At 43.1% G+C, this 26,408-nt stretch overlaps 1 protein-coding gene across 1 annotated transcript in view; it reads right to left on the bottom strand.

Moving 5' to 3' along the window:
• PRKCQ (protein kinase C theta) overlaps positions 1-26,408 on the bottom strand; it is a 119,923-nt gene that overhangs the window by 38,199 nt on the left and 55,316 nt on the right. Inside the window, exons 6-13 of the mRNA XM_046680114.1 lie at positions 24,142-24,304; positions 22,949-22,980; positions 22,767-22,852; positions 18,209-18,338; positions 14,903-15,012; positions 14,038-14,155; positions 12,600-12,760; positions 9,283-9,456 (exon numbers count right to left, since the gene is read on the bottom strand). Coding sequence (XP_046536070.1) covers positions 9,283-9,456; positions 12,600-12,760; positions 14,038-14,155; positions 14,903-15,012; positions 18,209-18,338; positions 22,767-22,852; positions 22,949-22,980; positions 24,142-24,304 — 974 coding nt within the window. The remainder of the gene's footprint in view (positions 1-9,282; positions 9,457-12,599; positions 12,761-14,037; positions 14,156-14,902; positions 15,013-18,208; positions 18,339-22,766; positions 22,853-22,948; positions 22,981-24,141; positions 24,305-26,408) is intronic.

Below are 26,408 nucleotides of genomic sequence, written 5' to 3'. Positions count from 1 at the left end.
AGAACAAGGATGGCCCTAACATTTGCAAGGTCTGGAGCAGGAGTACAAATGGATGCCCCACACCCTATGTCTGAGAATTTAAGTGTTATAAATCAAGATCACCAACTATTAAATTAAATCTATTCTATATTCCTGTGTATGTTCTCTCTCTCTCACTCTCTCTCTCTCTATATATGTATGTATACCTTCATAATGAACTTCTTGAGGTCTTGAGAAATATACCTTCATAATGACCAAGAAATTAATTTAGAAATTTAGAATTCCTCCAAATTCTGCATCAGTTAATTGCCCACACGGAGAAAGCCCCCTCTCCCAACAGAACCCAGGAAGATGTCCACACATGCTTGGAGCTATTTGAGTATGGAATTCTGGGGTCCAGAGCATGACTTAGGAACAGGGATGAGGGCCGAGGGGACATGACTCCTTGCTCTGTGGGGAGAAGTGTGGCTGGAGGAAGGCCAAAGGGAGGCTCCTAAAGTGAGAGGCTTGAGTCTAAAGTTTAGGACCTATGATGGATAATTCTCCAATTAATGAGTTGTGAGTCGGATTTGGTGTTTAGGTAGTACCTTGAAATCTCAACTTTTCTGATAATTTTGGATCAATGAAATGATCCAGAAAAGAGTACTGCCCTGTGATCAGCCAGGCTGATCTTTGAATCTCAATCTCCTGAGCTGCAAAATGAGGGATCTGACCCAATAACCTCTACAACCCCTTCCTATGCTTAGAAAGTCCTGTATCTATTGAGCCTATCCATATAAGAAAAGCAAATTAGTAGAACAAATCAAATTAGTAGCCATAAGCAACCAAGATGTCCCCCAATAGGTGAATGGATAAGCCAACTTTGGTCCATCCAGACAATGGAATATTATTTGGCAATAAAAATAAATGAGCCATCAAGCCATGAAAAGACATGGAGTTACCTTAAGTGCATATTACCAGGTGTCAGAAGCCTATCTGAAAAGGCTCCCATACTGTTTGACTCCAACTCTATGACATTCTGGAAAAGGCAAAACTATGGAGATGCTAAAAAGCTCAGTGGTTGCCAGGATTTTGGGGGGAGGAGGAGGTGAACAGGTGGAGCACAGAGGATTTTCAGGACAGTGAAGTCATTCTGCATGACACTATAATGATTGATATGTGTCACACATTTGTCAAAACCTAACGTAAACTATGGACTTTAGTTAATAATAATTTTATCAATATTGACTCATCAGTTGTAACAAATGTACCACACTAAAGCAAGATAGTAAAAACAGGGGAAACTATGGGGGCTGGAGGAGGGAGGGGATAGAGGGAAACTCTCTGTACTTTCCACTCAATTTTTCTGTAAACCTAAATCTGCTCTAAAAAATAGTCTATTAATTAAAAAAGACTAGTAACTATAGGTTAGCCAATACATTCAAAGTAATGCTATTGTACAAGACTAGAAGAAAAACATTCTTTCGATTCCCCCTCATATGGAACATCAATAAAAGATCAATAAAACAATGACTGAAGAATATGGAGACACATAAAGTTCTACTAAATTCTTATGTTTATTTGCCCTATAGAGGTAGAAATTTACACAAAGAAGCCTTGCAGGTTCTATTTAAAATCTTCCTTGAAAATATGATTTCTAGAAACATGTATTTATTTTGGTTGTCCACTTACAACATTTGTAACTGCTCTTCTAGAAATGTTTTTTTTCATAGAGTTTCTTGGAGAATTATGGCTTATTTCTTTTAACCTATTAAATACTTAAGATTTAAGAGCTCATTCACATCCAGGATTAATACAAATCATTATAAAATGGATATAGACAGTAAGTTTTATTTCAACTTATTTCTTTGTCTTGAAGGCTGTATTCACCTTGCCAATTTCCAGCCCTGGGAAATTCCCATCACTCACTCTCTCTCCAGACTCTGGTCCTTAGATGATCTGGTCCTTAGATGGTCTGGCAGTTTGTGCTTCTGTCTCTGACTGAATCTCTACTGGAGCCCCTACTGTTGACATTTCAAGCCTTAGCGGTGTCTCCAGGGTCTCTGTCCTGTTCTGTCCCTCTCGTCCCCAGCCTGAGGCAGCTTCCTTCTTTCCTGCGATGAGGCAACTTCAGTGAGCACTCTGAAATTTCCCCTCCTTCCAACTTTGACTCCATCGTCCAGAAGTGACCTCTCTCCTTACCAGCTTCTGCTGTATTCTTTGTCCTAACCCCTTCCTCTTCCAGAATCTCCCTCCCTTTTGTCTGGTCTCTTCCTCTGTCTCAAGCATTCTCCACTAACTCTTCAACCCTGTGATCATAACAAGCTTCCATCTTCTGAAATGCACTTTCTGAAAGACTTGTGTATAACACCGAATCCGCTAACCACCACGCCCTCCTCGAGACTTTGAGACCTGACAGAGGCCCTCATCCTTCTGCTGAGATGCTGCTTCCTGCTCCTCCTGAACGGCCTCCTCACCACTCTGAATACGTGGTCCCCTCTTTCTTGAAATTCTTCCCCCTCCGCTGACCCAACTCCTTTGGCTCTCCCCACAGCTCTCTGAGTGATCTTCTCTATCACTTTCTTTTCCTCTTTCCTCCCACTTCTTAAGAGGGGGCTTTTCTTTGGTTTGGTCCTTGAACCTCTTTACTGGGTTTATTCTAACTCTCATATAGTCCCACAGTTTCACCTATCGCCTGCTTGCAAGACAGCCCCGCATTAATCCCTTCCTCAGGCATGCGCCACGACCCCCTCAAACACAATGTGGTCTTTGGTGTAACAAGGAGCAGCATCTCCAAGTGCCCTGTTCTGAGAAGAAATTATTGCAGGGAACAATACATATGAAGCTGCCACATGCTATTTATCATGTATTTTTCTCTAAGACCGCTAGCTGAGAAAAGGACATTGAAGTGACAGAAGTTTTGATGTGGAAAGACAAGGAGATAAGATGATTTGAGCACAAGATCCTGGGAACCCGGGTGAAGGGGCAATGATGGGATTGAAGGGAACAATAAGTGGAAGCGGCTGTGCCAGAAATGGACATCCTTTCCTCCACAGTTTTGTCGGGACCAGCCTTGCTGGCACTTGAGCATTCTGGCAAAGATGTTGTAGTCAATCAATGTAATTTTCCATAAGCCCATTTCTCTTTTTTGTTTTTCCTCCCCAGAACATTATCTAGCATTCTGAAAATGAAAAAAAAAAAAAAGGAAAGACCAAACATATTTTTTGACATCAAAGAATGTAATATTTAAATGGAGAAACAGAATAAGTGCCCATGAAAATTGTCACAGAAAAGGCCAAGCAATACAGTAACAAAACCACCTTTCTGGGTCTTGTAAGCTGAGAAGCCTGAGGGGCCAAAGATACTGGTAATTAAGTAGGATTTAGTGACTTGGAAAGCCGTTGCGGAGGAGGTATCTTTGAGCAAGGTTTCAAAGGAGGGCGAGCAGATTCACAGATGAGAGGCACTTGCCTAAGACACTCTTGAAGGGGATGCGAAATGCTCATGTCTTGTGGGAAGCTGGTGACAGTCCTGTTGGGGCTTTGAGAGAACAAATGACAGAGAAACAGACTGACAGTATGGGCACATGAGATCTGAAGAAACATTACCAAAGTCACACGAAGGTGAGAAAATATCTGTGAGCATAAAAAGCAGGTGTTCAGACAGGCCACGGCATTTCAGACTTGCCGGGCTTCCAGCCAAAGAATTCCTGAGCATTTGCTCATTAACTGCTGATTATCTCCCGTGTCTTTGGGTGGGAAAATGTAAAGCAAGCTTTGTGAGCACAACACAAATTTACCATAAATCTACTGTAAATTTACCAATTCTTGTAAATTTACTGTAAATTAACATCTGCTGAATCACAGTTTGGTTGACAGAAAGGGCATCGGAAGCACATCAAAGGGATGTGTAGTTTCGGAAATAACTGTTTTCAAGTATTCTTCGTATCAGAAAACTGCCAGGGTACTTGAAAGAAAAGAGACTTACCCATCTCTATAAATGGGGATGGCACAAAAAGTTAATTCTTGTCTTCGTTCACGGATAAGTCTTTTTGAGGATGTGGTTTATGTGTTTTTTCTTTTCCTTGCTAAAATCGTGATACTTTGCCAGATCCCAATTTAACTGGAGGGCTTATGGATTAAAGTGTTTTTGAGAGCTTCAGATGAGGCCATTTCTAGTGAGATGCTTGAAATTAAAAACCTTCTGGCAATCTTAGATGGATTTTTACCTTCATACCATGGAAACCCCAGAATGACATACTTTAAAAAAACTGCCATGTTGAAGAATTTCTATTTCAAATAATAATAATATCTTATAGTTGGTATGGCACTCTCTCCACAAAGGATTCTCACATCTCTGCAAGTGCTAGTTTTCTTTAACATTATTCTTTTGGAGGCAAAAAGGAGAGAACCAAGGATACAAAGAAATGTGAGGCAACTTGGAAGTCCCATGAAGTGTCAGGCAGAAATTTATGCCCTGAAACCATAAACAGAGGGATGAGGTTGGCCCGGAAGTCAAGCTTGGTGTGTTTTATAAATGGAAAGTGAAACTCAGTTTTCTTTTGCATAAAAGAGAAATCTCAAAGTAAGACTGACAAAGAAGGTTCAACTGGCTCCACTGAGAGTGTGGAAGTCGAGGGCAGCGGTGTAAACATATGAATTAACACGAGCATCCTAACTCCTGACATCGTGATGGGGAGTGTATATCAGATACCTGCAAACTGCTGACCTTCACTCACGTTGAACCTAAAGAGGGACCCAGAGATGTGCCCCTACGGTCTGAAACTTCTTCTAAGTGTGAAATTGTAACACTTCTTAGACTCCTGGCTTCCAGATAGACTTGAATACAGAGAGTCCTTTCAGAATTCAGAGGAAACACAAATGCATGTGGGCCATAGTTCACTTTTAATTTCTAAGGAAAAATTATTTTTTTAAAAAAACAAAGCAAAACAGTGTTCTCACAGTGTGAGACGCATCTTGCCTTTCCAAACAGATTTGGAACTAAACCTTCTTATTTTTCCACGGTGTTATCAGAGATAGATGAGAGAATCTTTGGATACTTGAATTATTGATCTCTCTTTTACTCTAGCGTAATTAAAAAGAGAGGAAAATTATTTTTCTCAGCGTTTTTTCTTCCGTGTAGGTGAACATTTAGTTACTGCAGAGATGACATGTCACTAAGATACTTACATGGTATGAATGTTATAGGAGACAGCAATCTGGACACAGAGTCCCATGTAAGACTGAACACTGCTCCCAGGTACCAGCTGAGTGGCCTTAGGCAAAGTTCGTCTTTCTTAGTCTCAAATTACTCGTGGGTAGAATGAGAGTAACACCTTCACCAGCGGGGTTAACAGAATTAAATTTGGATAATATGCTTGTTCTATCCTCTCCTTCTTCCTCCTGCTTTCTGACTAGAATATGGCTGTGAGGACTGGGCTCCAGCAGCCATATTGGACCAAGGAGTATCCTTGAGGATGGAAGCCTGGCTCTGTGGATGCTGGAATAGGGAGCAGATGGTGCCTGGATCTCTGACAACACCATGGAACTGTCAAAGCTGCTTTGAACCAAGCGTGTCCCTCCTTTTATATGAAGAGATAAACACTTCCATCTCATTTAAGTCATTGTTATTTTCTGTCCCTGTTACTAGGAGCCAATGCAATTTCTAATTGATACACACGTCATTTCACATCTAGACAATTCTGATATTGAGAGAGAGCTTTTAATACGTACAGTTTTTAAAATAATTCTGTTTATCAAGAAAATCAATAGTGATCTCATTATTAATGCTGTCTTGAAATCAAGAAAGCAGAATATTATTTTTCCAAGTTAGGTACAACTTTCTTTTCTATTTAATTAGAATTAGGTAGGAAAAGGACATAACTTTGTAATTTAATCCCCATATAGTTTTAGAGTCTTACCTCTTTTGGAGAAACATAAAGAACTTACAAACAGTAGGTCCCCAAGAAAAATTTGTTGAATTAATTTAACAGCAACCTTCTAAAGTAATTTGTGAAATGCATTTTCAAGGTTTTATGATTAATTTGTTTCTAATAGTTTTTAATTTCCTCATGAATACAGTTAAAAGATTTATGACAATTGTAGATAAACTTTTATTGTGGACTTTCTCTATTTTTAGTTTTCTTTAAATGTAAATAATGGAAAAAAGGTACTGATCGTATAGGTTTAAAACTCAATAGTACGAAAGTTCGCTAGTGTACGTACTGCATTTGATACTGAGGGGGACCGTGCAATTAAGCCCTGTGGACTTGCATGTGAGACAAAGAAAACAGAAACATTAAAAAATAATAAACAATAGTAAAAAATAACGAAGAAAATGAAAAGTCACTGCTTTCTCTTGCTAAGACAACAACCTCTCATATTGCTGATTTGTACTAGACTCTGATGCTGATAATTTATGTCACACATTGAATGATGTACAAAATGATCTTGATCTAGTCAGAGAAAATTAATTTCAAAGATTCTTTTCTTTTGAGCCTCATTCAGATTCAGGTTCAGATCGTTTTGCACATCTATGGCCCAAGCACTGTGCTTTCACATACGCTACCTGGTTTATACCCCAAAACTCCTTTATATAGTAAGGCTTACTCTCTACCTCATGATGTGGATGAAGGTAGCCCCAGAGACCTGCTGATAGATGGCTTTGTCCAAGTCCGCAGCTATTTTCACCTTCACAACTTCCTAAATGGCTTTATCATATTTTCACACCTCAACAGGCCATATGCCCCTTGCTTAGGAACTTTAAAAGCCTTTCATGATTTAACCCACAGGCCCTGATACATAACAAGTGAATAACTGTTCTCACAATCTCCTGAACAATCTGCCATTCAACAGGTGGGCTCTTTGGAGGCAGAAAGCAAATGAGTAATTTTCTCCAAAAAACAACAATTCCCTGGAAAAGTAAATAGTTCATTGATCTCATCTAATGTCTTCACTAGGGTATAAAGGTGACTGTCCCTTAAGAAAGGCCATTCCCAAAATGTTCGAGAGCAAATCATTGTCCACACTGGTCGCTGCTTTTGTACCCTCACCTGTGGTGTCTAAGTGCTCATTGTGTTTGACATGCGAGGTCTGAATAACAAATCAGGACACCTTTTCTTCTTTTCCATCCCTTATTGCTAAAGGGACTCAAAGTGTAAGTAGTGAGACAGTCATTTTTACACGTGATGCACACACTCTCTGCCACTTTTTCTCATGCATTTACGTATCTGGTTGTGATAAAGCATTTCTACTGCATGGAAACTTAAGAGCATCTCCTGGGACAGGGAAAGAAGTGAACACTATCTGAAGCTCTGATATACACCTATTTTCTAAATTGGGATTCATAACAGCCTTCCCTATTAGATACGGAAGCAATCATACGTACAAATGTAAAAACAGTGCCAACTGTGGCTTGATGGCTTGATGACATGATGCCTCTAGACATCTGGTCTGAAGTGTATTTAGCAGTTTGATACAAGCCTCACAATATTCCAAAAGAAAAAGCGAGGTCATGCACCTCAGGGTGCACAGCAACTCTAGAACACAGACCAGGAGAACACAGCGGAGTTCCTGCTTTGCCTGCTGCTAACACATCCACACCATCCCAGATCAACAGATATTTACGATCTCCAGGAGGAGATTTCTGGTGGAAAAATCTCTCTAACTCATGACCAGAAATTCCAGACTCCTTCCTGCCGCAGAAAATGAGCCTGCTTTCTCTGAAACAGCTTTATTATCATGCTCCCGTCATTCCCTCATGCCTCCTCCCGTGCAGCTGCCACAACTCCGCTCCAAGACCCTTTCTGCCTATTCACATTCCAGTGTCTGGTTTCTCTCCGCTCTGGTGTTTAGGGTCTGCATTCTGCAACTGAATATTCCTCACCACCGCTGGAAGTTTCCCTCTTATTCTCAAGGTCAGGAACTGTATGAAAAATCTCCACATCCTCCTCAGTGCTTTGAAGACACTGGACGATCACTAAGTGCTTTTTCATGGTCCGGTGTCCCTTTATGTTAGCTAAGTGTATTTATTCATTTATTTGTTCGTTAAACCTTTGTTGAGAAGCTACTGGGAGCCAGAGAAGGGGCGATGAAAGCTCGAGCTGCTGTCCACGATTTCTGACCGATTCCTACAGTCTTCCCACTAATACTTTCTGCGACTGGAGGCGGCTCAGAGGGCCTGTTACTCACGCTGAGGTAGGACATTACCATCAAGGCGTGAAATAGAAAAAGAAGGAAACCTCTTCATGCTCTTTGGACCTTAACCACATGGCCCCACACGGGTCTGCTCCTTGTTCTAGCCTACACACGACAGGGACAGGGCGTAGGAGAGTAGAAAAATGCAAGGAGAAACTCGTCATGCTCGTGCATGAAGACTGATCCACGTGGATGTTCATTTCAATGTTATTTAAATCAGAACAAAAAGTTAGAAGTGTTCTAATTAGATAAAGCATGTTGTACAAGACTATCCACAGATGGGAGGAAACGTATATAAATGAGTGTTAAAAACGCAAGTTACAGAACGGTAGGTATTTAAAATGAGTTGTTATTTTTATTTTTAAGAATCCACTGGGGGGTCGGGAAGCTAGAAGGATAAACTTCGCAGTATTGATGGTGAGTATAATCAAGTGGGAAGATTATAAACGATTTTCTTCTTTGAGCATATAAGCATTTTCCAAATTTTCTAAAATGATCATGAAAACTTTTGAGTTGGAAAAAAATAAAATTAAAAATGTTTTAAGGAATAAGGGGATCAGGACGAGAATCCTCCTGGCATGGCAGAGCCTCTGACAAAGTCACCATTTTATGTCACTGCTCAGGGCCTTGCTCACTGCCAAAGCCCCTGGAAAGGCTGCTCCTCAGCTGGCCTCATAAAGGGAAATAACAGTGCATGTGAATTTTGATCTATTTTCCAACTTTTGTCTCTTCAAATACACGTGTGGTTGACGGACAAACAGGTGTCACATCCCCCCCCACCCGCCCCGCCACATACACAAAGTACTGCTTTGTCAAGCAAGCCACAGACTTCTTAGAATCCTGGTTGTTATATAAGTTAGACAAAATTCTAGAAAACAAGCAGACAGACAAATCCAGAAATAAAGCCTTTTCCCAACAGACTACATTAAAAAATTCTAAATAATACTTCAGTGGTGTTTAGAGAAGACACTCGTTTGGATGGATGGAAGGTGGATTGAAAAGTAACAAGGAAAATATGGAGGCAACACCCCAAGTCTCCCACTGGGGGTGCCACCAGGGGCCCCACGCTTCTTCAGGCAGATTTACTGGGCGAGAGGTGGACCAAGGGCTGTCTGGGCCGAAGCCTTACCTTGGTCTGGAATGTACAGAACATGTGCGTTAAGAACGGATGCTCCCAGGCCAAGGACAGAACTCTCTTCTCCACCATTGTACACTCAACATCGTCGTCCATCAAAACCACATCTTTCTTTAGGGCTTTTATTGCGAAAAATTGATTGGTTTTCTTGAACTCTGCTAGGAAGACCTAGAAGGAAGGGGAAGAAGTCACTTTATTTTAGAATTTGGATTCATGCTCAATAAAGAAGAGACACAGTCTAGAGGGAGATGTGTTGGGTGAGAAAAGAGGATTTCTTCTCCAATGCCCACCTACCCCTGTACAAAGACAAATTAGCACGCTTCGCTGGTTTAGAGTATTATCCAATAGGTTCATATTCTCTTTGCACCTTTCAAAGGGCTTCACAAAACTACTGTGCAATTGGATGGGTTATTCTCAATCCTGGAAAATTCCATTGAAACAAGTATGCCCTGTCTGCCCAGGGACACAAGTAAGTTATAATAAAAATTCACAAAGTGCATATTGAAGGAGGAAGCAGCAGGTAACAGAGAGGAGGACTCGACTGTGCCTGAAACATCACTGCAAACGAGCAAATAACTTAGCTGTAAGTTTTACCCAGGTTTTCAAGGAGAAAGAGAACATGAGGGATAGAGCTCTCCTTCTGTGCTTGAAAGAATGCACACCGTTTCCTCTGATGCCACAGACACTGATACCATCTTTAGGAACTACTATGTGTCAGACATTCTGCTATGTACTTTATCAGTGCTATCTAATTTTATTATCGAATTTAATTCTTAGCTCAGAACTTGCAGAGTTCTGAGACAGAGAGCAATAATAAAAAAAACTGGGTTCAAGGAGTAACCTCACTCGCTCAAACTCATGGAGCTGCTCAAAGGAAAATCTAATTCCAAAGTTTACTTTTTCTACTTGATTTCATGCATCTTATATGAAAGGACACCAGGTGGCATATAATGGAGAGTTTCTACAACTTTCGCTTTTACAAATGATGCAGCAACAGACGCTTGACAGTTTTGAGGACATGGCCTTCGAGGACAGAAAACTCCAGCCTGGGTCTCATTTCACACACCAGCTGTGGGAAAGTGGACAGGCCAATTAACCTCTCTGGGCTTCAGTTTCCTAACTGTGTGTAGAAGAGATAACCATCACCATTCTCTAACTTACAGGACCATTGTGAAAATCAAACGGGATACCACATGGGAAAGTGACGTATGAACTATAAAATACTCCTAAGTGACACTTACTAGGAACACTTGTCACTTGTTTCTTTTATTGACTTTCAGGGAAGGTTGAAGCCAATGATGCTAAACCCATAGGGAAAATGCACGTCTATGTTTAAAATAAGACTTCCTATATAGAGCGAAAAGAGAGAAGAAAAACAAGTTTGGAGTGTTCTGAGTGTTGTGAGAAAGGAAACAGGGTTGTCTCATTCCGCTTTGCTGTTTCAGCCTCCTGTCCTTGGCCCCGTGCTGCAGTCTTCTCGGTGCGTAGGGACCCGGGGTCCAGATGGAGGGGAGCATATGGCTCTGGACAGAACCAGAGGATACCTGCGGCTCTCAGTTGTCCCTTGGACTGTGTACTAAGGCTTGTAAATATTAACGTCAGTTTAACGTCTTTCTTATTAACCTTGTTCAAATGTAGACATCCACATGGGAACAAAGAAAGATAAACATTTCATTAGCAATTAAAAGTACTCTTTTGGTAATTGCTTCTTTCAATAAAACATCCCAAAACCAGCCATAAACTAAGAAGCTGAAAAGGCAATTTCCATCTCTATAATGTGCTTTCAATTTTTTGGTAACGGGTTATAATTGCACATTAATTGATGCTGAATTATAATGAAGACTGGGCTGTAAAATTGCCTATTACACTCAGATTAACACCCAATGAGCCTACTGTGGTTCATATTATTGTGGAAATGAACTAACGGAATTAATAGCTATGTGCTCCAGTTTGCAGGGCAGAGTAGATTTTGCTGAAGGCTATGCGTTGGTGTTTAAATCCAAAAGCCAACTGCAACAGTGTCATTCAGCTGTGGCAATGCTCCGTTGCATTTTAGTCTGTTTATTATAAAATAAACAAGGTAAGTTTTCCAGGCAAAGTCTGGTGAACAGGTGCTGAGCATAATGCTGGGCTTCAGATATGCAAATTCATGGAACAGTATTCTCTGGCTAAAATTTTCCTAGGAGTCACATCCAAGAAGATAAAACAACTGGGAGTGCCATTAATACATTAGATATCCTTAATATCTAAAAGAACCTAAAAGCCTATATTCCATAGCACCCCTCCATAAGCTTGAAAATTTTCTGCTGTTACTAATTGATTCAGATTTCTTAAATTATGTTTTTTTCCTCCCTCCCTTGCCCTCTGTGACTGACAGAGACAGCCCATAACTTGAGGGTGTGGCAGGAAGAATTCAGAGGAGGGATTTTCTCCGTGAACCATTTCCCAGGACTCTCAAGCGACAGCCTTGTTATGGGCTGAACTGTGTCCCCTCCAATAAAGTCATCTGTCGAAGTCCTAACCCCAGGACCTTGGAATGTGACTGTATTTGGAAACAAGGTCTTTACAGAGGTGAAAAGGAGGTCACTAGGGTGGGCCCTAATCTAATCTGACTGGTGTCCTTATAAGAGGAGATTAGGACACAGACACAGTGGGATGACCATGAGAGGACACAGGGAGAAGACGGTCGTTGACTAGCCAAGGACAGAGGCCTCAGAAGAAACAGGCCTGCTGACACCTTGATCTCAGGCTTCCAGCCTCCAGAACTGAGAGAGAATACATTTCTATATTCTGAACTGAATACAGAATTCTGTATTCTGTAACTGAAGCCACCCAGTGCACGGGATTTTGTTAACAGCAGTTCTAGCAGAGCACTACAAGGCAGAGGACATCTGATAGAGAAATAAATAGAGAAAACAACAAATGCAAAGTAAAACAACACGCCAGGTTTGAGAAAGGAGCAAAAGAGGAAAAACAATAACAACGAAACCAACCGAACAAAAAACCCGTGTGAAACAGGAATGGGCGGAGACATCGTCCCATTTCTTTGGCGTCCAAAGTGGGATGTACGCCTATGATGCAAAATGGTTTGGGGACAATGATTTCCAAGAAGCAGAGGCTGCTCCAGCCTTAGAGTTCTCTGGGTCCCTATTTATCCAGACATCTCTCAACACCGTCACAAAAGATACAGGAACGCTCTCTCTGCACAACACACACAGTTCTGGGCCCATGAGTTCAGTTCCACCGACCAGGAACTTCGCTCTTCAATTTCTGGAAGTTGGTCCACAGAATTCTAGAGTACCGTATCATACCTTGCCAAAACTTCCTTTCCCCAACATTTTGTGCAAGATAAAGTCCTCGATTTTTAATTTCATATGTAGAGATGGTTTTTCCGCGTTTAGCTCAGGTTCTGGATGATGGCACATTTTCTCCATCCCGTCCAAAGGAGACTCCCAGGAGATGCCCTGAGGCTCTGAAAATGGAAGCCGGTGGTTAAAACAAGGAACTATGGAGGTCATTCTAGCAATACTCTCTCTTTCGCTTCCCCTTCTGAGGCTCCATCCACAATAATGCGGGAAGGGGTTCCCCGTGGCTTTAATGCCCCCCCCCCTTGCACCGAGAGGGCAGCATCTCGTTGCTTGTGAGCTTGGCATTTGGGGCATGGACTGTGTCTCTCTAATTACCCAACAGATTGGGAAAAACGTCAAGCTGTTAAACATATTCCGGGCAGCAAAAGACCATAAATGCAAATCAAGTGAGCACTTTTCATAACGTCAAATCATGGACCCATAGGGATTTTAACCAAATTTGAGGAAAAATGATCCTCAATTGCTTGTGTGGCTCACAGGCACAGTGGTATCAATTCCCATGACTTACCCCGTGAGGAGGAGGACACGGACAGCAGACTGTTAAAGATCCCAATGGAATCAGCCAACACAGTCTTCAAGTCAAGATGCTGCCTGCTGTGAGCCTGCTGTGAGCATCTCTGAGACACAGTCTACGTCACTGCCTAGAGACCCTTCCTAACTCTAACCCAAACCTTTCTTATAAATTTTTAAGTTGATTTATTCCTCACCCAAAGCCAGAAGAGGTATAGAAAAGTGTTATTGGACTCTTTCCTCCACTCCCTTATAACATTACTTTTATTTTTCAATCTCTAGGTTTATCTTTCACATTTTCCCTAAGTCCAAGGAAAATAAGTATTTTATAATGTATGCTGAAATTATTCGGGCCCCAGAATCACGTGGTCATGTCCTCTTATGAACGACCTTCCAACAGCAGGTGGGACAAACTGCCCTAAGGTCATAAATGTTAAGATCTGGGGCCCTGTCGTTCTTCTTTCTACTCTTAAACTTCCCCGAAAAGTCTCAAAGGTGCCGAATAAGATCATCTTCGGCAGTATTCCCACCATTGAGCTTTTTGGTGGATTTACTTCTGTAAAGCTGTTGACAGTGACGGGAAGTAAGTAACGTTCTCAAATTCTAAGGACCATGTGCAATTGTTTCCCCCAGGCCTATCCCCCCCACCCCCACCTCCCACCCTCTCACAGAGGTTTCCTAATGGGGCGTATTGGGGTTTCGCTTCTAAGAAGTAGGAGCCTCTCTGTGGGTGGCTAGGTCTGTAATCTTTAACGTAGAAAGTATCATCTGTCAGCCCAGGTGAACGGAGAATTTAAATCCAGAGGACTCAGGTTAACGTGAATCATGATTAATGACGGACAGCGATTCCCCCGAGAGTCAGGATGGCTACCTCTTTTCCCCGGTGCTGGCGCATGTGGCAGCTTTGCTTCGCCTTTTATGGAGCAGGGGAGACCGATTTCCACTGGACCTTCTCGGAAGATGTGTTCGGTGTCTCTTAAGCAGCGAGCCTAGGTCAAAAACAAAGAGTCAGACCACGCACCCCCCCCACCCACCACCGACGGGGCAGCTCAGCCTGCTGTCCGTGGGGACGAAAGCTACTTAAGATTCCTAAATGCATAGGATAAGCAAAGCTTCTCTTTCCCTCAGCACTCTTTTAGGATCCCATACCCTTTGAGGGTTTATCATATTTTATGCACCAGCAGAACAGACTCACTCCTTCATACTTTCTCGCGGGCTAAGTGGTTTTTCCTATGCCATCCACATCATCCCGTCACAAGTAAGAACAGATGCCAATGGATGGAAAAATAGCTCATATAGGCAATACCAGGTCTTAAAGACGGTTTGTTCTTGGATGTAAAAATTCAGCACGCTAGTAAACAGCAAAGCAAAAGTTGCCCTGGACTCGGGGTTCCGAGGGCATCTTAGGGATGGTTCCAGCAAATAAGTGTTTCCCCCCAGACTATTATATAGGCCGAGTATATAGGTATAAAGCTGGCAATGAAGCCTCCATAATTTTAATGAATTTATTTGTTTCTGCCCCTGCCCATTCCACCAAGAATTTAAGATCTTATAAAGATCCATATAATACAAATGCATTAAATGAATATCTCAAAGGCAGGATATGGGCATGAAGATGAACATGCTCAGACCCCATGTTGTCCCGTCGAGCTGCTGCAGAACAAAGAGAAGGGAGGCTGAAGTCGTTCTTGTCGACTTGAAATCGCAGGAATTTGTCACCTGAGAGCCTTTCCTACCTGTTGAGTGCTCTCGATCATTGCCAGCGCCTCAGCCATGAGCTTCTGGTTGATGCCACAAAGGTTAGCCACCTTTGTCTGGCATCTGTGATGTACATTCATGCCGCATGCTGAAAGGAAGAAGGTGACACCGTGAGCAAGAGTGACGGAGCCAACCACCATGGACTCTGCCCAGGATCTGTTTCAGGTACATGTCTGTGGAAGGAACAACTGGCAAATCCCCGGCCCATCTTCCCAGCAGAAGGAGATACCGAATACAATAAATTAGTCAGGGCAATGTGTTTACAATGCCCCCGTGCATCCACCTCCCCGTCCTGAAACAGACACACACCTGATGCTCCCACTCGAGATAGAACCGAGCCTTGTTGATAGGGGAGGAGGCATTTAGACTGTGCCATTGCTGAGAGAAAAACACTGATGCTGTGGCTCTCATGGGTGGTAACGTGCAATGCTGGAAGTTCGTTCACTCCCACCTTAGCCCGGAGTCCAAGTGTCCCCTTTCCCACATGGGCTGTGAGGAGCTTCTCTACCCTCTAGGCAGAAGCCCAGGGTGCAGCCTCAGCCTGCAGGACTGAAATTGAGATGGTGGGGGTGGTCTGTGTATGTGTTTAGGGGTGGGGGTAGCACGGGGGAAGGTGGCCTCACCACCTTCATGTCCTTACCATACAGGAGAGTTGGGGTGAACTAAACAATCTATGTAGGCTTTGAGCTCTGAGACCTGCTATTCTAGGGGACTATTCTGATTCTTTAGTCCTGAAAACAGCACGGTAAAGGTCTGCCCTCCACTTACTGTGACCATGTGAGCCTTCTTGGGGTGGGGGGGGGGGGGGGGGGGGGGGGGGGGGGGGTGCGGGCAGTGCGCCTGTGTGTCTGTGTAAAGACAACTATTGTATCATGTCTTTCGTTTTAGAAAATTCAAATTCTGCTTATGAAACATCACCATTACAATGAGAAAAAAAAAAAAGCTGACTTAAAGATTTCCAAACTCCAGCTGATAGAACTCTAATCTCAAGTCTGACTTGATTCCATAAAGTGTATCAATAGGGGTTGTTACAATGCGACCAGGCAGGAGAAGCTAAAAATCCTGCCGTTTTAAACTTGTCTGCTTATCACTCGCCCAGTTGCGTGCAAAAAACTTACCCCAGTGATTGGATGGAACAGGCCAATGCTCACCAAATACGACTTCTCTTTTGCCTTCATTATTTATTACAATGAAATATATACTGAAATACTTAAGTGAAATTTTAGCAGCCTTCACCTTTACTTTGAACTAGCTCACTCCTCCTCAGCTAGTTCATCATGAAACGAAATCAAGCAGCATTTTCTATGTAAACAAGTATAAACTATTATATATGCAGAGATAAAATCATAAAAATCCGTTCGAAGTGAAATCTTTAACATAATGAAGATGCTGTTTATAATGGCTTTCTGCCCTCCTGAATTCTGATTCCCCCTGAACTCGGTTATGCGGGGTTTATGCTGGGTGCCCCCGGTTCCATTTCTTTTTTCCTTCCTCCAAGGCAAAGGGAGGCAGTTAGTGAGGATTTAGCACAAGACATGGGGGAGTTTTACTTTGCTCCTTAAAACTGTACCTAGATCTAAGCTTGTCTCTGAAGCACAGTGGTGAGGAAGGGCCCCATCCCCACGCTGACACTGCCTAAGTCTTTGTCGCTAACCTCTTAGGCCATAACTGGGTCTCTCTGTGTGTAAATGGTTCCTTCTGATGACGATTCTCATGGGAATTATAGGGGAGAGAGAAAGGAGGCAGGCCAGAATGAAAGGAGGCTCTACTTAAGAAGGTGGCTTATAAGAGAGGAAGATAAAGAGAGAGTGAGGCCAAGGGTTAGGGAGAAAGAGGCCTAGGGAAGGTGGGAGGGGAGCTGAAGAGGAGGGCATGAGGGGCTGAGGCCACTGGCAGCTTCGGGTGTTGGAAGCCTGGAGGAAAGGGAGGGGAGGGGTGGGGAGAGGAGAGGGGAGGAGAGAAAAGAGGGAGGGGCTATTGAAGTGCAGGAGGTGGGAGAGTGGGGAAGAGAATGGAATGGAGAAAGAATGTTAGGAGGATGGAACAGAGCCGCACAGGAGCCATGAAACAATGGAAGCCTCTGGGGGTTCTAAGCTCATAGTGTAATCACACCGTTGGGGACCAGCGTGGCCTCTGCAAGTGAGGTGCCCCGGCTCCAGGGACAGGAAGCCTGAATGGTGGAACCTCATAGGAACAGGAGAGCCACCGGATGGGGATTTGACTATTCAGGTCCTGTTTGTACACTTAGAATACCCTGAAATGACTTCTTGCCTATGAACTCTTAGTGATAGTTCTATATGGCACCAGGCCCACCCGTGTCCTCTTGAACTGGGGTAGACAGCAAAGTGCACGGTGCTACTTTTGGGTTAAGGTGAAGTGTGACCACATGTGGGTTTTGCCTTCGGTAATGATTCGGAAAGCTGACCCGTCTGGCCGCCCTGAGAGGTCACTCCAGGCTCCAGCAGACGTGTGGGCACAGCCGGGATGAGGAAGCGAGAGGCCATGAGGTCTCCTTTCCCCTACGTCAGCCACCTTGGCCACTTAAACACTAAGCCGGGCATTAGCCAGTGGCATAAATTAAAATGGGGCCACCAAGAGAAAAACAAAGCGGATCTATGTCTAATAATTCAAAACAAAAGGACTCCGCTGCATAAGGACACTGTCCTTTTCGAACATGTTATCTGGGTCCTGTCCCCACTCTCACTTTGACTCAAGAGGCAAAAGTGCTTTGTCAGTTCTTGCAATTTTTGTACTTTTTACCCCCTAATCCTGGCGTAACAGCACCTCAGTTTCTAAAGGTTCTTGCCTTAGCAACTTGGAATTTTCGAGCAAGAAAGCATGTGACTTGCTGGTGCCAAGGAGAGCGGCAGGGACGCAGCACAGCTCAAGCTGCCAGGGCCAGGGAGGGGCAGGCCCAGAACATGGAGGACACTGCAGGGCAGGTCGGCAGGAAGGGGACCCCTTGGAGGAGCAATGCTGTCTTCCTTTCTCCCCAGGACTAGGTATAGCAGAAGGCAGCGGGCCAGGAGCCGTGACATGTAACCTGAACGGTTTTGCACTTATCTGGGAAACAAGGGCCAGGGTGTTGGGGGTGGAAGGAAAAGAAGGGCAGTGGCTCACTGTCCTGGGAATTTCTCATTCAGGATCATGGGCTCGTCTGGGCTGGCTGGAGACGTCAACCGACTACATCCTCCCTCCCAGCCTCACACTCTCCACTGCAGCTGGGCATCCGCCCCGTGGGGGGTCTTGTATCGGGGCCCACGCTCACTTCCTGTTAGACTCACCGTCGCACTTGAGGCCCTGCCTCGCCAGGCCCCACAGCAGGGTCCCACAGTGCTCACAGAAGGTGGGGCTCTTGTAGTTGTAGACCTTAAATCTATGCGGCATGTCAATTTTGAACCTCTCCTTGTGGAACTGAAAGAAGAGGAGAACGTGAGACTGTACCCGTGTCCAGGGGTTCCCAACTTTTTATTTTCTTTTTTATGAGGAAGATTAGCCCTGAGCTAACATCCACCACCAATCCTTCTCTTTTTTGCTGAGGAAGACTGGCCTTGAGCTAACATCCGTGCCCATCCTCCTCTACTGTATATGTGGGACACCGGCCACAGCATGGCTTGACAAGTCTGCACCAGGGATCTGAACCTGTGAACCTGGGGCCACCAAAGCAGAACGTGCAAACTTAACTGCTGTGCCACTGGGCCGGCCGCCTGGGTTCCCAACTTTTGATGTCTTAGCAGATTCTTTAGCATAACTGACAGAATAATGAAAACATTGGAATGGTGTGTATTTTAAACCATAATTTTCACTTGTTGAGCCTGATAGGCACGTCCAAGGAAGGCAGGCAGCCAACAGTTCTTCTCAGTGAGGGGCTAAGCGTGCAAGACACACATATCAGGTCACCCGGAGACAGCAGGAGGGGAAGGCATCCCCACAGACAGGCCAGCATTTCAGGAAGGGGGCTGGGGTGATTTATTTAAATGGGACCTGAGTAAATGTTGCCCTTCCCTTTTTGTTTTAATATAAATATTTCTTTTGCTCTTTCAACCCACAACTAGTACTTTAACCTTTGGAAGATGTTAGAGAATGCCTCCTCCAGAGGAAACATTGCTACAGGTTTATTAGATTGAGACCCTAACGTGAGAAGCATTTTCACCTCTATCACACATGAACCGAGGAGGCCAGAGGTAGGTAAACAGTTCTGCAAGATGCTATGGACAAATATGTCACATGGGTTATCTTTTACAGATGTGATATCTCAGATGCCCCCTTTGAAGTAGCCTGCATTAGTATCTCATTTGATAGATGAGGAGATTAAGCCCAGAGAGGGTAAGACATGTCTCTAAGTCACACAGCTATCAAGTGAGCTGGGATATCTGTGGGCCTGGCAGTCAGACTCAGAGCCCATTCTCTCTTCTCCCTCAAAATAAACGTGATGATGTAGGGGACGGGGAGAGGGGAGATGAGAGAAGGATGGTGGTGGTACATACATTGCAGGATTTTTAATTTTTTTTAGAGTTTTCCAGAGTTTAAATTCTCTCCTTTAATCAAACTTATCACATGAACTACAATAAACAAATCAGGCAGTTTGGTTTGTGGTAAGAATACTGATATTGTTGTGCAGTTTAAAAAGTTTTATTTACTAAGACTTATAATCTCTGCAGAAGTTTTTAATGAAACAATTCTTATTCCTTAACAGTGACAGAGCCAGTGTTCCCGCTGCGCATCTCTGTCCGCACTGGGTCTTCAGAATGGCTGCTCAGAATTGTTTAAAAGTTGCTTGGCACTTACTCTAGCCGTTTTCAACTAAGAAAAATAATTTTCAGAACTCATTTCGTATAAACGTTTCCATGTAAATATGAACAATTTGAAGGCTTCTACTCAAATCTTGAACCCAAGCCCAGATGGTTCAAGCTATGGCTGGAGATGTGCTGTGAGTGTAAAACACACACTGGCTTTTGAAGACTTTGCATGAAAAAAAATAATGTAAAACATTTCCTTAATTTTTTATATTGATTACATATTGAAATGATAATACTTGGGCAGATTGGGTTAAATAAAAGATATTATCAAGACTAACTTCCCCTGTTGCTTTTTCTGTTACTTAATGTGGCTACGTCAAAATTTAAAATTGGACTTGCGGCTCTCATTCTGTTTCTATTGGACCTTAGCCATCAACAGTCATGGTTACAATTTGTGATTTTTATAGGAAAGCTGGAGGCATCAAGCGCAAGGAGCAGGAGGGCAGACGGGGAGGTGGTAATCTGCTTCAAACAAACAAAAACATTGGCTTGGGAGACTGAAGTCTGAACTTTAGTCCCAGCTCTGCTGCTCACAGGTGGTTGACCTGGACAAACGAACCTCTTTGAGTCTTAGAAGAGTCACTTGTAGTATGAGATTACTCCCTTCTGGCTCTCAATTCTAGAAGAAATTCTACTGTGGAAGAACTCAACCAATTTGCCTTCTCTGTACCCGCTCCTTTGCTGGAGAAAATCACACACCTGGGCAGGTGGACCCCCTCAAACTCAAGTGGACTTTGAAATGTGCTTGGCGAACCTATTGCCTTTCCCATCTCCAAGAGAATGATTTCACAGATCCTCCTTATCCCCAAGGCCACTTGCTGCCTTCTCTTCTTCCTTCCCCCAATCCTCAGACTTCACTGAGGACGTAAGCTGTCTATGGGAAGCTCCCTCATCTGCCTGTTTGTAGATCCACCCGATCTACAAACCTACCTTCATCTGCAACCATCTTCTCCTACTCCCTTCCTGGTGCAATTGATGACCCGTCTGTCCATCCATCAGAGTCCCCATTTCCACACAAACTTTGGACCTCTTCCCCTCTTGCCAACACTGACTGCTTTGCTTGTCCCTCTCTCTCCAGCTTCCTCCATCTCTCATGTCTCCCTGACTATGGGAGCATTTCCATCCCTGTGTCTCACCTCCTTCCAGCTACTGTTCAACTTCAATGATCTCCTTCATGGTTAATCTTCTTGACAATATTGACATAGGTTGTCTCCAGTCATCCAATACATAGGTTGTTTCATCATCTTCCAGTCACCCTCAGTGCTGGCCAATGAGGCCAACACCACTACAGTCCTCTGAAATTTCTCTGAGCAAGGGCTGCAAAGATCTCCAGTTGGCCCTCATTTTTCTCAACATCTCAACGGTACTGGACTTGACCCTTTCATATACTCTTAGTATATGAAGAGTCCTCTCCGAACCCTTGTTCTCAGTCTCAATGACAAGCTCCTTCTCATCCATCCAACAGCTAATTTTAGATTCCTTTGGGGTCAGTCCTGAGCTTTCTTCTCACTAGGTAATCTGTTTGGCAGCTTTAAATTCCACCTATATGCTAGCCACTCCCAAAGTTATAGATTTGGTCCATTGGCTCTTGTGACTTCCAACCTAATCTAAAATTGTGCATTTGATACCTGCCTTGGATGTCCATAGGCATCTCAGACTGACCTTGTCTCAAACTGAAATATTGATTTCTCCCTCCAGTCTTATTCACATTGTCATGGTTCTGCTATCTACCCCAGTGCTCAAGACAGAAACTCAAGCGTCATCTTTATTTCTCTCTCTTTCATTCTCCACATCCAATCCACTGGAAAATCTAGGCATTTCTAACACTGAAATTAACTGAAAATCTGCTTGCTTTGCTCCATCTGCACTGTCCCCACACTGGTACAAGCCACTAACCTTCCCCCATGGTGGGACTCCTTCAGTCACTTCTGTTTTCACTGTCACATCTCAACACACCGTTTCCTTTACACCAGTCAGAGAGTGGGCTTCACTACAAGTCAAATAAAACCCACCCTCTTTCTCAGGGTTCAAAAGAGCCCAACCTGACCCAGGTCCTGCCAAGTTCCCCCACTTCATGTTCCATTCTCTATCTTGTCCTTGCTGTTCTAGCCACACGGTCTCATTTCAGTTTCTAGAACATGCTGATTCTTGCCTCCCTCATGCCTTCCAGTCTGCCTGGAGCCTCCCTCCCCGCGCTGTTCACGTAGCTGGCTCCTTTCACCCTTCAGCTCCAGCTCAGATGCTCCCTCCCTTGGGAGATCCCTGACCTTCAGTCTAAGGAGACCACTCGGTCATTCTCCATCATGGCAGCTTGTTGGCTGTTTTCACAGCGCCTAATATAAATGGAAACCATATGCAATCATTTGTTAATGATCCATTTCCCCAACTCTACAGTAAAGTCCATAAAGGCAGGACCAGGTCTGTTTTGTGCTCTGCTGTACATTGTGTATGTAGTATAGTATCTTCCACGTATTAGATACACAAGCAATATTTGTTGAATGAAGAGGAAAGGATGGGAGAAGGGAGGCTGCCTGGCTTGCTAGCTCAGCTTCCCTTCCCCATGGCATAAATTCAAACTTGTCCCCAGACTATGTACCTCCAAGTTCATTCAGAAATATCTGCCTCCCAATGTAAGAACAATATGCCTGCTATCATCTCTTATTAACCTTGTAAATGCTTATGTCTGTATTTTATAATCATTTTCTTCTATTTACTCTTTAACTGTCACGTCTCACTGTAGATGCCACAGGAGTTGTTCTCAGATAATTGATCAAAACTATGCTTTCTGGCCACTTTCTATTATGTTCTCCTGGAAAAGGTACAGTCATTAAAATTCTTACTGTGCTTTTCTTCTTCATCCCCTTGGTTGGGATCTCAGTAACAATCATTAAAGAAGAGGAAAGGATTTTAGGGAGAATGATGTTCATTGATAAGCTTAAGGGTTCAAGTTCAGGCATTATTAAAAACAATTAGTGGGCTGTAGAATTTAGTGCCAGGAAAAAGTCTTCATATTTCAAACCAAGAGAGGAATCTAGAGACGTACCATGGTTTCTCGGCTGTTGATAGCTGATCCTGTGCACTTTGCTATAACTTTATCAATACACTTCTTGTGAATTGCTGCGTTACATTCTGAAAAGAAATGATTGCAGCTTAAGATATTCAGAAGTTATGGGACAACTAAATAAAAAGAACGAGGATGACACAATAGAAATCCTTCTTACTTACGTCGACACTGGTAGCCCTGTTTGTTCAGACCCCTGCAATGAAGCACATGTTTGATTTTACGCAAGTTATAGTCAAGAACAGCACCACAGACATTTAAAAGATGAACAAGATCTCGTAGCTTCCTACTGTCACAGAGCATTTTCTGATCAGCAGCCCTGGTCTATCATTTGCCAAGTGCGTTAATACGTGCTTTGTGTTTTAAACTGCTTTGTTAAAAGTCGGTTAATTAAATAAATGAGGAGCTGTTGAATTCCCTTGCATTTGCGTACTTTCCTAACAAATGTGTAGAGATGAAAATGCCTGACCGAAAATGCATCATTAGCTCCCAGCAGCAAATTTTCATGTTCTCCACTTAAAAATTCATTGTCTCACTAAGCTCCGTACAGATGAGCAGAGACATCTGTACACCATTTTATTTCTTCTTTCTGACTATCTGAGAATATTTGCAACTAATGAATTCTCAAGCTTAAGACCATTCCTGAGTAACTACTCACTATTAGAAAGGAAGGAGGTTCAAGTCATTAGATGAAACAGGTTGAGGGAAGTCCACCAAAAGTCTGTTTGAGCTTGGGTACCCTGCTTAATAAGCTGGGGTTGAGTGTTAATGGATTCTGCAGGAGCCCAGGGGGAAGAACACCCATGAAGAGGCTAGGAGGGTAAGACTAGAAATAGGAGTTGTTTCAAGTCTCCACTCTACCATAGCCTTTGCTATGTGGTTACTGAGGCTTGAACCCATCTCTGAGGGTTTTTAAGACACCCACAAGACTCGTAAACATCTAAACCCATTAGCTCCAGTGGCAAATGTTGCCTGTCACAGACATTAACACCAGCACGGCTGAGCTGTCGAGGTGGTGGCAGTTTTGACTGTAAAACTGTGCTTACAATAAAGATATCTAACCCCTTCTGTCCCTCCCCTCTTGCTCCCAGCAGCCTCCTATTACTCAGAAACTAAAGTCCCTGGAACATTTTTCCGATGGGGCTGGGTTCCCGGCTCTACAGGAGCCACATTATAAAAAGCTTTTACAGAATTGCACCCTTTAAGGCTTCTCAGTGCAGGTGCGGCCACTGAAAACGCCCACGTAGTACTTCTTCCAGCACATTCCCTGAAGGTGGAGCATGCCAGGCCTGGCAGATTAAGGGGATGTGACAAAATGCATAACCCGAAGCTTGGAGGGAAATGCCAAGTTACGTACCAGACAAACTCATGGCAGACAGAGCAAAACGTGGGTTGTGGGAAGAAGGTGGCGGTGAACTCATGGCACTTGACGTGGTGGACCTTAGCCTGTTTGATGGCTCCTCGGCGCTGATGCAAAGCAAAGAAGCCTTCAGTCTCAAATTCACTCATGTCCTTTGTGTCTGCAGGAAGAGGACAGGGAACAAAGTAAAGTTCTGTGACATGGCTGTCACGGCTGGCTGGGGAGCACGGGGAGATGGGTAAGGGACAGAGATGGACAAGCTATTACACAAGCATTAAGATCAGTAAAATTCCAAGTACTTATTAAGGTTGGTACAACACTAAGATCCTTTCCTTAATTCTATAATACAGAATTATCATAGCGTGTATTATTACAGGACTGAAACACTGAAGCTGGATTATTGACTCAATCTTTCACTCCTCTTTGACTGAGCTAATCTATCCTTTCAATTTTTAAAACCAGAGGTCAGAACTTTCAAGGTATTTGTCAACCTCCTCTAGTCATACTCAATGATGAGTCAGCCAGAAAAGGCAGGAAGTGGCAAATACTTTTCTGCCTGTAATTCTAGAGAATGATGTGGTTACTGACAGCAGCTTGGGAACGGCATTGTTTTTAGGTCCCAAGATGCTTTACATCTGGGTGTAGATAGAGTACAGCAGACTGAAGGGAGCTGACTAGACTTGTGGGTAAGGGCAAAAGAACTTTGGGAAGTTGTTTGTGCTCTGGTTCCTGATGTCCGCAGAAATCAGATGCACCAGCTACAGGCTATACTGGTCAATGTGGAAAGGGCCAGAAATTAATTAATTGTTGCAAGTTCTTTTTACTGTCTAGGTAATCCTGGATGCTACCTAGTCATCTACATCAAACCATCACATTGACATTTCTTAGTGGGCTCATGGACATCGGTGGAGGTACTTTAGGCAGTCACTGTCCACAGTGCCCTATGTCCAGATGCCATCTTCCCAAACGGCTGGTAGAATTCTGAGAATGCCAGTGATGCCGTGGCTGGAGCCCAGGCCCAGTGAAAACATACAACAGCAAGGCTGTCATGGGTAAATACGACGATGAAAACTCCAGCATGCGAGAGAGGATGGCACAGTGAACAACAGAGAAATAAAAATTATCATCATCACTGAAATGAGGGACAAGGAATTCAATGATTATAACTCCTCTCCTAGAATTGTAGTTCTGTAATAGCTTGAAGATTCATGGATTACTTATTCTATTTCTTTTATTTTTATAAATACAAAAAATGGAGGTTTAGCAAAAATACGGGGCTTATATTTACAAATATAAAGAGTTAACAAAATTTAAACTAAGTTACTTGCATTCTGGCTAGGCAGTGGCAGAGACCTGACAACATACTTGAGGCAAAAACCCCTGCTAAGGTATCTTATTTTCTGTATCCCAAATAGTGGCCAGGCTGGCAATGAATTGGGTAGACAAAGGTGGGGCCGTGGAAATGGAGACCTCTCCCTGGGAGTCCAGCCAAGTCCCAGGACGCATTTTAAGGCTCAAGTCCTCTCTACAGTGGTCCACAGGCTTCCAGATAAACTTCCAGATAAAGAGCAATCCCAATAACCATCTAAAGAGTTCCACAGATGGGGCATAATGCTTTGCCTGATACTTTAAGGTTAGATAATATAGGTCTTTTTATTTGGAACTGGGCTGGAAATAAACTAGGCTTGGTGAATGAGGGGTTACAGTTAGGGTCACTGAGGCAATCGCCTTCCTCCTGGTATAAATGTGGAGATCTATTTACAACTTGTGACTGGTGTAGTGGGTCGTTTGTCAGTAAGATTTGACTCATTTCTATTTTCGTCCAGATGAAATGAAATGAAGTTAATAAAGCATAAAATTACTTTTAAATTCAGGAGATGGAAGTGAATTATTCTGGAAACCCCAGCTGTATTACTGTAAAAAATTATATGTATATAATTATATTAAAAATTATATATTGTCAAATGCACAGACTATTATGCATTTAATAGGACAGACTATACAGATATGAATATGTATATATTTATATAACAAAAATAAATTAAAGTATAAATATAAAATATAAAAATATACACATAGAAAATAGTCTGTGCATAAGACTACAATACGGTAAATTTTTTAAGATGTCAGAAAGTGCTAGAACTGAATTTATTCCCTTGCTCCTTCCTACGACTTCCTTTATCCTCTAACCATTTCAATCATTACAAGAAAACACATGTGTAAAAACTCAGAATTCTTTGAATTCTTCCAGTATTTACTATGTT

The sequence above is a fragment of the Equus quagga genome, chromosome 12 (assembly GCF_021613505.1).
Source record: "Equus quagga isolate Etosha38 chromosome 12, UCLA_HA_Equagga_1.0, whole genome shotgun sequence".
Taxonomy (NCBI): Eukaryota; Metazoa; Chordata; class Mammalia; order Perissodactyla; family Equidae; genus Equus; species Equus quagga.
This window is presented reverse-complemented; position numbering and strand designations above follow the sequence as displayed.